This window comes from Corylus avellana, chromosome ca7 (genome assembly GCF_901000735.1).
Source record: "Corylus avellana chromosome ca7, CavTom2PMs-1.0".
NCBI lineage: Eukaryota > Viridiplantae > Streptophyta > Magnoliopsida > Fagales > Betulaceae > Corylus > Corylus avellana.
Window position 1 is genome coordinate 15,646,518 of NC_081547.1, and position 15,059 is coordinate 15,661,576.

The window sequence follows — 15,059 nt, forward strand, 5'->3', positions numbered from 1 at the left end:
AGAAAAGTTAAAAAATTGAGAGATATTATACGCCACAATACAACCAAAACGCAATTTGACCAAGGTGTTCTTGAGCTCTTCCCTTGTCTTCTCACGATCTTCAAAACATCTAGCATTCCGCTCTTTCATATACCCCACATTAAGCACAACGAGGCTATCCTCCACACATCTCGAACTAAGCGTCTACCTACGTGACCTCACCAACAATCTAACACCTTTACCACCCTTGCAGACATAACACAATGCACTCCGCATAGGGTAAAGATCGCACTCCATAATTCTCTTGCAACTTTGCAATGGAGTCAAAAATTATCAATAGATTCCCCGCTCCTTCTCCACATGCAATACTATTCCACCACTATGACTCTTTTCTTTCTCGAATTATCAAATGTCAGAATATTTTCATGACCTGCTGTCCACACAAAAAAAAATTCACTCTCAAAGGGACTTTAACTTTCCAAACACTCCTCCAAGGAGAAGTAGATAACTCATGAAAAAAAGACCTCAACTCAAATTTCTTCCTCTTCAAAGAAATCCCCTCCAAATACAATTCTCACTACCTTGTCTCCATCTGAGTGAATATAACACACCAAAAAATGCAAGCACCAAATCTACCTCCCAATCTTGTACATATTTGACAAAAGACACATTCCACTGAATAACTCCATTGGAAGACATCAGGTTGTCCACAACCCATGCCTCCTTACAACGAGCAATACTAAATAACTCTGGAAAAGCTTCCATCAATGTCTGATCCCCACACCAAGCATCATGCCATAAATGAATTTGAGATCCATCACCCATTTCATATCTAATATATCTCGAGAAAACATCCCACCCCCTCCTAATAAGTTTCCACACTCCAACACCAAAACACCAACCCCAACTCAAACTATCATATTTTGCTTCCACAACCACCCATCATAACACCTCCCTCTCCAAAGCATAACACGATAACCATTTACCCAACAAAGCTTGATTAAACTTAATCAAATTTCTTACTCCCAAACCACCATATTGCATAGGAGAACAAATGGTCGACCATTTAACTAGATGGAATTTAAACTCTTCCTTGATGCCTCCCCATAAAAAATGTCTTTGCGGTTTTTCAATCCTACTCGCCACACGCAAAGGAATAGGAAACAAAGAAAGATAATTAGTGGGTGAATTGGATAATGTACTTTTGTCAACCTACCTCATTTTGACAAATATAGCCTCTTCCAACCCGCTAATCACCTTTTCCATTTTTTCTACAATACCATACCATATTGTAATTGACTTGTATGGCGCCCCCAAAGGAAGTCCCAGATATTTCATTGGCACACCGCCACCCTACACCCCAATATACCAGTGAACCTCTCCACATCATCCACCTCACCAATAGGAATAATCTATAACTTTGACAAATTAATCTTCAACCCTGAGACCACTTCGAAACATTAAAAAAGATATCTCAAGTGACGAAGATGTTCACCATTAGCTTCACAAAAGATTAAAGTATCATATCCACTGTGCGACACAACCATTCCTGCAGCATTTCTTGATCCCATTGTAGAACCATCCAAAAGACCCCTATCCACTATGGCCGACATCATCCTACTCAAAGCCTCTATAACCGCTACAAAAAGTAGAGGTGATAATGGATCCCCTTGTCTTAAGCCCCAAGTACTACTAAAGAATCCAGATGGACCTCCATTTATCAAAACTGAATAGCGAACCAAAGAAGTACAAAAGGTTATCCATGCTCTACAATTCTCCCCAAACCCGCTCCTTTCTTGCAAGCATAACAAGAACTCCCAATTCACATGATTCATATGCCTTTTTGAGATCCAATTTGCATAATAAACCTGGTACTCCTGACCTGAGCCAACTGTCAATACACTCATTTGCAATTATAACTGAATCCATAATTTATCTCCCCTTAATAAATGCATTATGTGAATTTGATACAATCTTCTCCAATACTTGTTTCAATATGTTCGCTAGCACCTTAGAAATTATTTTGTATACAGCACCCACAAGGCTGATTGGATGAAAATCATTAATATCCACCGCACCCACTTTCTTCGCTATGAAAGATATGAAAGTGACATTAATACTTTTCTCAAACCACCCTTTACTATGAAATTCTCTAAAGAATGCCATTAAATCCTCCTTCAAAATCTCCCAACATGTTTGAAAAAACCCCAAAGAAAACCCATCAGGCCCCGAAGCTTTATCCCAGTTCAGATTTTTAACCACCTCAAAAACCTCACTATCCTCAAAGTCTCTTTCCAACCAAGAACCCTCCTCTTCACCAATGGCTTGAAAAGAGAGTCCATTCATCTTTGGCCACCAACTATGCTGTTCTGAATACAGTTGCATATAAAAACTATACTATATGACCCTTTATCTCTATAGAATCTGACGATAAGGACCCATTAACAAGTAAAGACTCGAAAATATTATTTCTTCTATTTGAATTCACCACCCTGTGAAAATACTTTGTGTTCTTATCTCCCTCTCTTTGTTTTTATATCGGGCTCACTTCTTCACAAAGAAGCAACCTCTCCAACTCCCTAGCAAACTCCTCTTCCTCAACCAACACTCTCCCTTCTCCAGCAAATCTAGCTCTTGAATACACTCCAATAAAGCCTTTTTCTACTTCCCTACATCCCCATAGATTTCTTCATTCCATTTTCTCAAATCACCTTTCAAAGCTTTCAATTTTCATGCCAACACGCAACTAGGAAAGCCCTCAAACTGATAATTATGTCACCATAATTTCACTTGATCCACAAATCCCTCAGATTTGAAATATCCTCCACTTCTATTTGATACCCCACAATCTAGCAATTAAGGAAAATGATCCGACAAGACATGAGGGAGTCTCCTTTGAACTACATCAGGAAACTGTTCTTTCTAATCAGGAGAGAATAAAAATCTATCAATTCTTGACCAACACTAATTATTGTTGGACCAAGTGAACTTACCACCCACAAGAGGAATGTCCATGAGCCCCTGTTCAAATATGAAGTCAGAAAACTCCCTTATAGCTGAAGAATAACTGGTATCTCCTGATCTCTCACTCGGATATCAAATGACATTAAAATCTCCTCCAATGCACCATGGCTTTTCCCACCAACTCATAAGTCCACCCAGTTCATCCCAAAGCAATTTCATGTCATAGTCATTATTAGGACCATACACGCCCGCAAATGGCCATTCAAAATTATCACAAAAAAGCCTAAAAGAACATGCAACAATAAAACTCTACACACACTCCACCTTTTCTACCACCCTTCTGTGCCACATAAGTAAAATTCCTCCAGAAGTCCCCCTCGACCCTAAATAAAAACAATCTACATAAACACAGCCCCCACAAACTCCATATCACCTCCCAATTAATGAACTTTAGTTTGATTTCCGGCAGACAAACAATATCTACCTTCCACTCCTTAATAAGACCCTTAATCTTCGTCCTCTTCTCCTCCTCATTTAGCCCTCTCACATTCCACGATACTTGGGCTTCATTAATCATACAGATTCCCCCCTCCTTTCCTTTATCACAGTTTTTTTTTTTTTTTATAAGTAATGATGCATTAAAGAGCGCAGAGGGGCGCAACTCAAGTACACAGGAAGTATACAAGAAAGCGACAAAGATGGGGAGAAAGAAGAAGAGATCATAAAAAGAAAATCAGGAAAATTGATCCCTAGGGGAGCAATCCAGCCTGCAGTCCAAGTATAAAGCGTGTACATAAAGAAATGAACAAAGTCCTCAAGGTTTCTAGATAAATCCTTGAAGCATCTAGCGTTCCTTTCCTTCCATAGGCACCATAAAAGACACAGGGGAGCCATCTTCCAAACCACAGCACTTCGGGACTTTCCACCCGACCCCCAACTAGCAAACATCTCCTTGACGCTTCTAGGCATAACCCAACACATGTTGAAACGAGAGAAGATAGCATCCCACAAAGTGCGCGCAACCCCACAGTGAAGAAAGAGGTGATCCACAGTCTCCCCTTCCAATTCACACATACAACATCGATTAATCACCACAATGCCTATCTTCCGAACATTATCCAAGGTAAGAGATTTCCCAAGGGCGGCCGACCAAGCAAAAAATGCCACTCTCTAAGGAACCTTGGTGCGCCAAATACTTTTCCAAGGGAAATGGTTGGGCTCTTTAGACTGCCCTCTCTTTACTTCATAATTGATAGAACATACCAATCACTTTAACTATTTTTTTCCTCTGGTATCAGACTTAGCGGAAAGTTCAGATGTGCTAGCCACTTAACTAAATGAAGATTATTCATGCGCAAGAACTCAGTTTTTAGCAATGCAGTACTTCCATAATCTCGCTATTCTAAATCTGAAAATCCTACATTTCTGCTTCCAGTCTTTGTCAAATATATCCTGAGTCATTTTACGAGAAACCAATGATGACATAGAATGTATGCAAACACACAGGGACAAGTACTCTATACACACTCCCAAGGGAGAGAGGAGGGAGGGAGGTCTAAGAAGTAGGTTTTAGATATTAGAACATAGAACAACAGTAATAAAACTCTAAATGGGATTGCTACCCACTTACCCAAATTATTTTCATCCTTTATAAATTTCATATATATGAAACTAAGAGTTTGATAAGACTAGTTTACCACATAATTACATTTTAAGTTCCCAAAATATGGACTGATTGCTCACCAACCATTCATGTGGCACCCAAAGTCTATAGTCCAAAAAAGCCACTCAAATTTTTTTAATGATTATGCCAAAACATGTACCATAAAATCTAGGAAGAAATTCGTTCTCGTCCAAAGTGAAAACTTTTGAATAAGAAACATAGTTTGCAGGTCAAAATTTGTTCTAAACAATGTGGGCTTTATAATATCCTTCCTTGAACCTTCATAACAGATAAAAGATGCACTAGGAACACCTAAGAGGGGTCAACCTAGTACACAATGGAGGGTGAGAGTTAGTCCAACCTGATCTACTCCTTGCCTTTAAACAACCACTATTTCTTCTCTCCTTGCTTAAGCATTATTGAAACTAGCACATTATAATTTAATTTTAAAAACTTAAATGCATCCCATCTTACTTTTCATTACAAGTTAAAATAGGTGTGTGCAAAAATCTATCACGCATCTTTTAATGAAAATACATACTAAATGTTATGCACCAGTACATTACTGAACATGTACTTTTTTTCTTTTTTGAAGTGTACCAAACATGTACTTAATGAAAAATATAAAAGAAAAAAAATAGCAGGAAGAAAACTTGAATTCTGATTATCAAAATATTAATAGAAAATTAATAGAAAACTCTGATTTTATTGATGTGATACTCATTATATTTCAATATAAATAACTCATAAAGTTCTAATCATTTCAGAAAAATACAGAATAAAATAAACAAAATCTTTTCTCTTCTTTTTAATACAAAATAAAACACATATTTCACTCAATATTTAATGCAATCAAATAAATCTCTTCAACACTTTCAAAAAATGCTAGAAAATCTGAGTAAATCACCAAAAAAAAAAAAAAAAAAGTCCAATAAAATATTCAAATGAATTAAAACATAAAATCTTATTGGTGTGATACCTATTATATTTCAATACAAAAAAACTTTCTAGAGAAACAAACATAAAAATAACCAATTTCCTGTCGTGAAAAATTTATACATAGACACACAGATAAATCCAAGCAAAAAAAATTTCAATTAAATAGAAACCCCTAGACGGAATCAAATATAATGCAAAAATAAACAAAATCTTTTTATTTTATAAGTACCTAATAAAACAAAATATTGCATTCAACATTTAACGCAATCAGATAAACCATCTCAAGTTCAATGTTTAATTATCTCTTTAGTGTTTCGAAAGAGTTTCTATTCTTTCTTTTTTTTCCCCCACAAAAATCAAATAACCATACTATAATCTTCCATTAGCCCACTAAAAATCCAAACAATTTCTTATCTTAATTCAGAAGTTGCAATTTTCTTCAAAGAACAAACTAAAAATAATAATAATAATAATAAACAACCTACAAATACAGTTAATATTCAATTACAATTGTTTGGAGAGGGTTGTGTTATTCTTATTAAGGGTTCGTTTGAAATTGCAGTTTTATTAAGTACGATTTAAAAATTTGCATTTTTGAAAGGTTAAGAATAAGAATTACTTTGAGATTGAATTTTTAGGTTATTATTGTTGAAGAGTAGAGAGAGAAAAAAAAAGTTAATTCTTGAAGTTGTAGTTTTTATCAAATAAAAAACATACACATGGAAGATTAAGAAGAAAGAATTACTTCAGGTTCATTTTTTAGGTTGTTATATTTGAAGAGTTGAGAGAGAGACGTGGGAAGAGAGAGAGAGAAAAGGGAGAAAAAAAAAAAGAAAAAAAAAGTTAAATTGGTGAGAGAAAAAAAAAATCCAAAATAATTGGGAGATCTTTATTTTGTAGGGCTTATTATTTTGTAGATAATCGATTATTAATCAAATTATTTTTCAATGGCTTATTATTTAGAAAAAAACAATGCTTATTTTATAAATTATCTATTATTACATGCACAAAGTATATGTAGAAAAAAAAAATCGTCTTCTCTAACCTTTTCTAAATTTGAATTAAAAATATTAAAGTGACTAAAAGTATTAATACATAATAATTTGATTTGTATTATTTGTTTCCTTATTTGATTTGAACATTAATAATACTTAATATCGTGCATTAAATGTTTGAATTTAATGAAATCACATATAAGGAAAATTATTGAAATATAATTAAATAATTTAATGACTGGTTCACTATTGAAAAACCAGTTCACTCTTAAAAAATCAGTTAAAAAATTATGCCTTAAAAAAACGGTTTATCCTTTAAAAAAAAAAGGTTCACTCCACATGTCGCAATATTAAGGCACTTCTGAGAGTGATTCAGCTTTTATATATATATATGATGTTAATAACTTGTTAAGCATAAAACTCATTAAACCTGGTATCTCCTCCCTCCAACCTCCCCTGATTTGAGGGAATCGGTGAAAATAGGAGCTTTGAGAGGACAATAACCCTCCTACTCACCTCAAATCCTCTCCTCCCAAAAAAGTACATCCAAACAAGGAAAAGAAGAATTCCCCACCCTTAGCCTCTCCTTTCCTCTAATCTCCTCTCCTCCATCCAAATGGACAATTTTTCTTAGAAGACTTTGTAACAAGGAAAAAAATGACAAATATGCAATCAACAAGCTTATATATATGTGTGTCCGTGCTTGTGCCTGCATGCATTTGTGGCAGATAAGTTTTTTCACAAAAATAACTACTAGGAGGGGCAAAAAGTGTAGCTTGGTGAAGAGTTACCGGCTGAAACTTTTGCTGAGGCTGGCCTTGCAAATCATGCAGCTGTGGCAGCTGGTTCTGCATGAGGAATAGTCAAATGCTATGCATCTTAGTACTTGGCAATGAAAACATCCAGCAACAAATAAATATCAATTTCAGATGCAGATTCAAACAATTTTTATTTGGAATATACAGCTAAATTTCCTAAGAAGCAAAACTTGCAGCGACATTAACAAAAAACAAAATTCAAGGCTCTGAAACAGATTTTTGTAATATGAGAGAGAGTGAGAGATATTAACAGAGATGATTCTTTCACAAACCAAGGTTAATGGAAACATTTTTCCTTCTTGTTTTTAATCTTTAGCCATGGCAAAATAGTTTACATTCATAAGTTTCAGTCATTTTAAATACAAGGCTTTTCTTTCCTCCACCATGTCTTTTAAAACCTTCAGATTTCCAAAATTTAAATTTTATCCAAAGCAGAACCAAAGTTCCTTTCTGAACATATGAATAATGAAGGATGTTTAAGTGAGAAATTTTATTTCCACATTGGATATATGTCCACTGCTTTAGATGGAAAACTGGAAGCATTACTTGCCAAAAAAAAAAAAAATTGAAGCATAAAAGACAAAACCACTTCAAATTCACATAAATCAGTATTATTCCTCACCTGTCCCAGTCCTTGCATCGCAGATTGCCTGAACTGTTGTTGCTGGGCAAGCAGTTGCTGCTGATGCTGAGGTATTTGCATCAGTTTCTGCCTTTGCTGCTGCTGCTGCTGCTGTTGCTGTTGCTGCTGCTGTTGCTGCTGCTGCTGCTGTTGAGTTTGTTGCTGAGGAGATGGCATGTTCATCATGTTTGTAGCTGACCTAGGAGAATTGGCATATTGCAGCGGAGATGCCGTTGTGTTATCAAAGGAAGTAGCACTTGTGGCACCGGAAGGAGACGCAGCTGATCTTCCAATAAGTTGTGTTGCAGAAGCCTGATTAAAAAGTGCTTGGTAATTGAACCGAAAACAGACACCTTAAGAAAAGAAGAGACCCTAAATCTTATCCCACAGATGCAGAATATCAAACCACAACAGGTTCATACGATGTGAAACATCAATTTGACAACATTGAATAGGTAAGATGAGACCCTAACCTATACAAATCCAATAAGATCAATTGGGAATATCCGGTCCAAAGTCCCAACCCAAGACAAAAATCCTTGGGCCAAAGTTCTATTTTGGTAGGATTTGGTTTGTGAAGGTCTATGATCAGCCCACCTATGTTACAAATTTGAATATTATAACATAAACTTTGCCTATATTACAGGGAGATAAGCAGAACATGCAGTAAGCAAATCAACCAAGAATTAAATGAAAAAAAAGGTGGAGTAAGACATACTTGGCGAGTAGGATTGCATTTCCACGTTCAACTGGTTTGGGCTAGGCAAAGATTAGCCAACCCAAGGTCTATCGAATTAGGATCCTGCTAAGTTCATTCGAACTAGAGAATATCCAATTAGTTATAAGTAGAGGAGCATTTTTGCCCCCATCAAAAAGTGAAAAGACAAAAATACTTCTAAAGTATAACTAACTGGATACTCTCCAGTTGATTTGAACCGAAGAGGATCCTATTCCAGGTCTATCTGAGAAGGATCCCAGACTAAGCTAATTATATGATATAAAACCTCATAATATTGTGACACCTAAAAGTTTTGCAACTTTTTTTTTTTTTTTTGATAAGTAATGATGATATAAAAAGCTCAAAGGGGCGCAACCCATATACACGGGAAGTATACACAGAGAGCGCCTAAGAGGGAGAGAAATGAAAAAGAAAATCAGATAAACTAATCACTAAAGGAGCTAGCCAAGCGGCCGTCCAAGAGTAAAGAGTAAAGAAGAAAAAATTAGTCAATTCCTCTATGGTCCTAGTGGAATTATCAAAACATCTAGCATTTCTTTCATTCCAAATACACCACATAAGGCACAGAGGAATCATCTTCCACACAACCGCACTTCGAGAACGCTCTCCCGACCACCAGCTATCAAACAAGGCCCTCACCCCACAAGGCATGACCCAATGCAACTCAAACCGCTTAAAAATCATGTGCCAAAGAGCACTTGCGAGCTCACAGTGGAAAAGAAGATGATCAACTGTGAAACTATAGTAAAGATTTACAATTCTAAATCTTAAAATTTCAGAAAAGTCTGGTCATCATATATAAAAATAAAATAAATAATAAAAAAAGGAATTCCAGATTAGATACACAAAAATATTTGAGAATGAAAATAAATTTTGGATAAAATTTCACAAAGGTCATGAGAGAGAACATAGAAACATAACATGTGCACAATGAACATGTTAAGGGCAATGATGAGTTGTGCAATTATGCTCTTCATTTGAAGACCTAGCCCCACTTCCTCCAATATTCTTAACATAATGTTGATATAACCGGTCCAAGACACTCTTTAAGTTGTCAACAATGTTTTTTTTTCTTTGCTACACCCACATTCTTCTGGAACCAATATTCCAAGACGGATATCTTGTAATATGGATCAAGCATAGAAGTGACAAAGAACGAGGGGTTAATAACCTCAAAGTCTCCCCCAATACTTATCATATTTCATTTTCATTGCCATGGTACTCGATGAATAATCATCACTTTCACAACACTCCATCAAACAATTATAAACATTTTGGAGTATACTAAAATACAAGTTGGAAGTTGAGTACAAGAAACCCTAATACAAACATCCTAATATATAGGATTAGGGAAATATCACAATGACCAAACTACCCTCAAACCCTAATGACTTACTAACCCTAATAACTCTTCTAATACTCCCCCTCAAGCTGGATGATATAAATCATATGAATCCAGCTTTGAAGAAACAAACAAACGAAAAACACGTATAAAAATATACTCCAACACTCCCCCTCAAGTTGGAACAGCTTGGAGCACACAATACAAAGAGTTAAAGACCCATATAAATAACAAAGAAAATTTCCTAAAACTTCAATGCTGGTTGAAACTCGTCGGAAACTATAGCAGACAGTCGGATCTCGCCGAAAAACACCAAGGCCGATTGGATCTCGCCGGAAAACAAGAAGGACCAGTCGAAACCCATCGCAAAACACCAACACCGGTCGAATCTAGCAGCAAAACACCAAGGATAGATAAAATCTCACCGCACAACACCAAGGCAGGTCGGATCTCACCGCAAAACACCAAGACCAATAGAATCTCGCCGGACAACAACCGGTCAAAAAGCACCGCAAAACACCAAAGCCGGTCAAATCTCACCGCAAAACACAAAGCCCAGTCAGATCTCGACAACTAACAACTATCACATTTCACGAGATCAACCAACGAATCTCGCCAGAACTACTACTGTTGGAAAAAAAAAAAACAAAACAAAACAAAAACAAAAAACAAAAAAAAAACCTTCGCCAAAGCTTTGCTAGATACACACCAGAGACAGTCAAAACTGGCGGGAGATAGACAAACCACGCCGGCAATACCAAAAACAGAAGCCAAACCAAACAGAAACCTTTGCCAGAGTCTCACCGGAGCTTCGCCAAGACTCGTAGAATTTTTTTTTTTTTTTTCGAAGGCCACTGCAATACATTGGCCACCTTACACTAACCACTCTAGACGGCACAAAACATCACAAAAAATACCAGAAACTTAGAAAAGTAGTAGGAAACACCATAAGAACCACCGTGAAAGCACACGGCAAACTTTTTTTTTTTTTTTCAATAACCACGAACAACATCTTTCAAGGCACTGCCTGTGTGGACTCTAAGCCCACATGGGCGGTGCTGCCACCAGAAGAACACTCACCAAAACAAAACAAAAAACAGTGAAAAACTAAGACTACAAACAAAGGAACAAGGATCTAAACCCTAAAACTCTGATACCATGTTAAGAGTTTTGTAGTAAGAAGATTAAAGGGAGAAGAGGTGACTGCTATATTATTCAGCTTATCATTAACCTAATACAAACATTCTAATATATAGGATTAGGGAAACATTACAACGACCAAACTACCCTCAAACCCTAATGACTTACTAACCCTAATAACCCTTCTAACAGTTAGCAAAAAACACTAAGTTTTTAAAGGATGGCAATGTGAACTATTTTCAAGTCAGAGTAGGGTCATGGTGGTTCTTGAAGAAATGTCAGATACTAGAACGGGGAAATCTCTAGAGATGTCTAGAGATGAGATGGTTGTATCAGATAACATTAAGTCCATCTCAATTGCAATATGAAGATGCAATAAGGGAGTTCCACGTGTCATTGGCAAGGCGCATAACCCTTTTTTTTTATAAGTAATGTTGCATATATCAAAAAACGTAAGACGTTCCTAAGTACATAAGAAGTATACACAGAAAACCTACAAACCCACAAAAAAGACCCTAAAAAAAAAATCCTTGAAGCCCAAAAATCCCGGAGTCCTCAAAACAAAACCCTGAAACCCAAAAAAACCCTATCCTCACAATGCAAACAAAAACCCACAAACTACCCTCCCTAAGTGGCTTTGCCCCCCTACTATACCCACTACCTCTAGCCTCAAAGTTAATGGAGCATTCCAAATTTTTAAGCTCCCTCCTCCCCTTAGTATTAGAAGTAGCAACCCCCTCTTCACAGTATCGATCCTCTTCAATGATAGAAAAACGATCTTGAAGTCTTTTCTCCTCACCCCCAAAAGACTACCCCAAAGTGGGATATCCCTCCACCCCTTGGAATATCCCTCCACCCCAACCGACGGAAAGGCCACCACTACCGAGCCCATCAGCTTCTTATACATCTTCTTATTCAGCTACGCACCTATCTTGTTTTTCACTCTCCGAGAATACCCATGCTGCGACTTGGAAACAGAAGGATAACTAGGTGCTCCATCCTCTGACATCACAGGACAAGAGCTCATACCCAGCTTGGCCGCCCTTGAGGAGGAACCACCAGAGCACTTTGGAGAAATTGTCTTCGAGACAGTATGAGTGGGTTGTAACCCTGCTGTCGGGGGACCCAACTTCTGAGGAAAAGCAGAAGAACCTTCCTTAACATCCAGTGTTGACGAGGATGGTGAAGGAACAGTTCTCGGCCCAAAAAAACCCCACCGGAGCAAGCCCTTTGCCTGGGAAGAATTGCGAACAGCCTTATCAGGATCCTCCTCCACTGCCGGCAATACAGAAACCACCGCAACCTCCACCTTCTCTAGTTCTGAACTCACCAAAGTCTAGAGACTAATCTGACACTCCACCGCAGAGGTGAGACCTTCACAGAGTTCATCGAAGGAACCATCGAAGTCCCCTGAAGCCATCAAAGCTAACACCAGCGACTTAGGGATAGACTCCAGACACCGGAGACAATAACCCTGGACCACCACCGACACCCTCGTCGTAGTAGCATCCCCAAGACCCGCTGCATGACCCGAAACCACCTCGTCGTCCGATTGATGAACAAGGCCTGCCCGAGACCCAGAAAAGGGCTCTGGAGCCAAACCAAACCTAATGGGCCTAACCTTCTTAAGTGATACCTTAGGCCCAACCCTCAACTTTAAACCACAGAAATGCTTGGGCTTTAGGCCTAGCCCGGTAGACGGGACCTGATCCACATCAGCCCTGAAATTATCGAGGACCTTCTTCAGCCAACGTAGAAGCCTCATCGTCTTCACCACTGGAGCGCCGCCTCCTTGAGGAATACTCCTACCCAGCGACAAGCCAAACTTCTCCTTCTGAATTGGTGAACCATACTCAAACTCGAAGCAGTTTACTGGTGATCTCGCCTCCTCGCCACCACTAATCAACCCAAAATACCTCGCCACTGGAACCAGATCGAAATGGTTCACGGACAACAGCTTCAAAGAATCAGAAGTCACGGATAGCATCACCGCATATGAGCGAGAAGGCGTAACACCACCGTCGCCGGAAGGAACTCCAAAGACCAGCGGCCTATCCTTAGCGACGATGGGCGCTAGCAATTGCCGTAGCTTGCCTACAAAACGACACCATCCCCTTCCTCCATGGCCCTCAAGTCAACAAAGACAACCACCTCTAAGAAGCAACCGGACTTATTGCTACCCTTAAGGACCATCAAAACCTCCACCACCTCAGAAGGATTTAACAAACTCCTCCTTCCCCTGATACAGCAACACCTCCTCCATTGTGTCCGCCAACCAATCAAAGCATCGAATCCCTAAAGAAATAGAACCATCGAAGCTTTTCCTTCTTTCCTCCAAACGAATCTCTTTAGATTTCGCAAAGAGAGAAAAGGATTTAGCTTCCACCATCAAACGAAGTTCCATCTCAACCTAACCAACAGCATCTCACGAACCTAAAACTGAGACTCTAGCGGGACGCGCCTGTACGCGCCACCACTAGAGTAAGAGAGAGAGAGAGAGAGAGAGAACTTTTTTCCGAGAGAGAGTATTTTACAATACTAGGTCTCACTTAGGCGCAGAACCCTCATCACCGTTCAATTAAATTTCCTCTATATTTATTGCACATGCCAGATTTCACAACAATTAAATGTCACTTACTATAAAATACAAAAAACTTATTTGTTACATGTATTAAGATTTCCAAAGGCTAGCGGCTTCCTCAGAGCTTCTCTCTCATCTTCCTCACTCTCTCTTTCCCTCCCTCTACTAGCGGTGGCGCATGAAGGTGCATCCCACTAGTCGTCAACCTCGAACCTCCATCAAACACCATTTTCTCTTAATTTCTAAGAGATCTTCCTCCTTTTTCTGTTCCTCTTGCTTTCTATTCTTTAGCGGTGGCTCGTGGAGGCGCATCACGCTAGATTTCAGCTTCAGATTTCCATTAGCATGCGTGTCATCTTCGCTCTTTGGGTGAGTTGCTGCCTCATTGGGGTGGCTCCCCCTTTGGGTGGGTTGTTGCCTCGCTCGTTGCTATTTTTTTAACGACAATGTGAGTGGTGCATGGAGACATAGGTCGTTTGTCTTCTCAGTGGTGGAAGGCAATTTAGTGCTCCGGTTGGAGGAAAGGAGGGGCTTTTTCAGTGTACTATTTTTGGGCTTCCAGTGTATCGCATGGCTGGTCTTGATGGTGGAAGAGATGTTGCATAATCCTGATGTTAAAGACTTCATCAAATCATTCCGAGAGGATTTGAAGGTACTCATCATCCGAAGAGGTGTTCATAAGACTAGCCGGTACTTGGAGGTGGCAGCTTACACATTGGGTGGCCAAAAGGGGCTTATTTTGCTTCCTAACGGTCACGAAGGGCTGGGATGGAGCCGAGTTGTTGGTGAGTTGAGCAAAGCAATGGCTTTTCTTGAAGCCACGGTTGTTGTACCGCCCTCTCGCAGACTAGGAAGAAGGCTCAGCCTGGTTTGAGGTTGGGTTGTTCTTAATTCGGTGGGAGTGCGCGTCGTCGTTTGTAGAGGCATTGCTTTCGGTGGCCAGCTCTTTAGCGATGTAGAGGTTCCGATGGTGCGGCTAGGGGACTTGTTGGGCAAAGACCACCCTTTCTTTTGTAATCTACAAGGAAAGGACCTTTCTAACGCCCAGCAGAGGTCCACTACGCGGGGTAAAGCTGCTTCGTCTGGTGGTGTTGCAGAAATGAGGGGAATTTGCAGCAAGCCAAGGAGTTGTTATCATTCCTTGGGGCATGGAGGGGCTAGCTCGTGAGGCTGTAGGCCAAGATTGACCAGGCATTAGGGATGTTTTGGGAGGCTTGAAGGGATTTGGGGGAGTTGGGCTTTTTCAGAAGCCCAAGCGTGTTGGGTGACATAGGGGG

At 39.0% G+C, this 15,059-nt stretch overlaps 1 protein-coding gene across 5 annotated transcripts in view; it reads right to left on the reverse strand.

The window, feature by feature from the left end:
- LOC132186089 (mediator of RNA polymerase II transcription subunit 8) overlaps window positions 1-15,059 on the reverse strand; it is a 37,106-nt gene that overhangs the window by 11,391 nt on the left and 10,656 nt on the right. For all 5 annotated transcript variants that reach the window (XM_059599885.1, XM_059599887.1, XM_059599886.1 and 2 more), the window contains 2 exons: window positions 7,981-8,292; window positions 7,332-7,388 (listed from right to left, as the gene is read on the reverse strand). In XM_059599885.1, coding sequence (XP_059455868.1) covers window positions 7,332-7,388; window positions 7,981-8,292 — 369 coding nt within the window. The remainder of the gene's footprint in view (window positions 1-7,331; window positions 7,389-7,980; window positions 8,293-15,059) is intronic.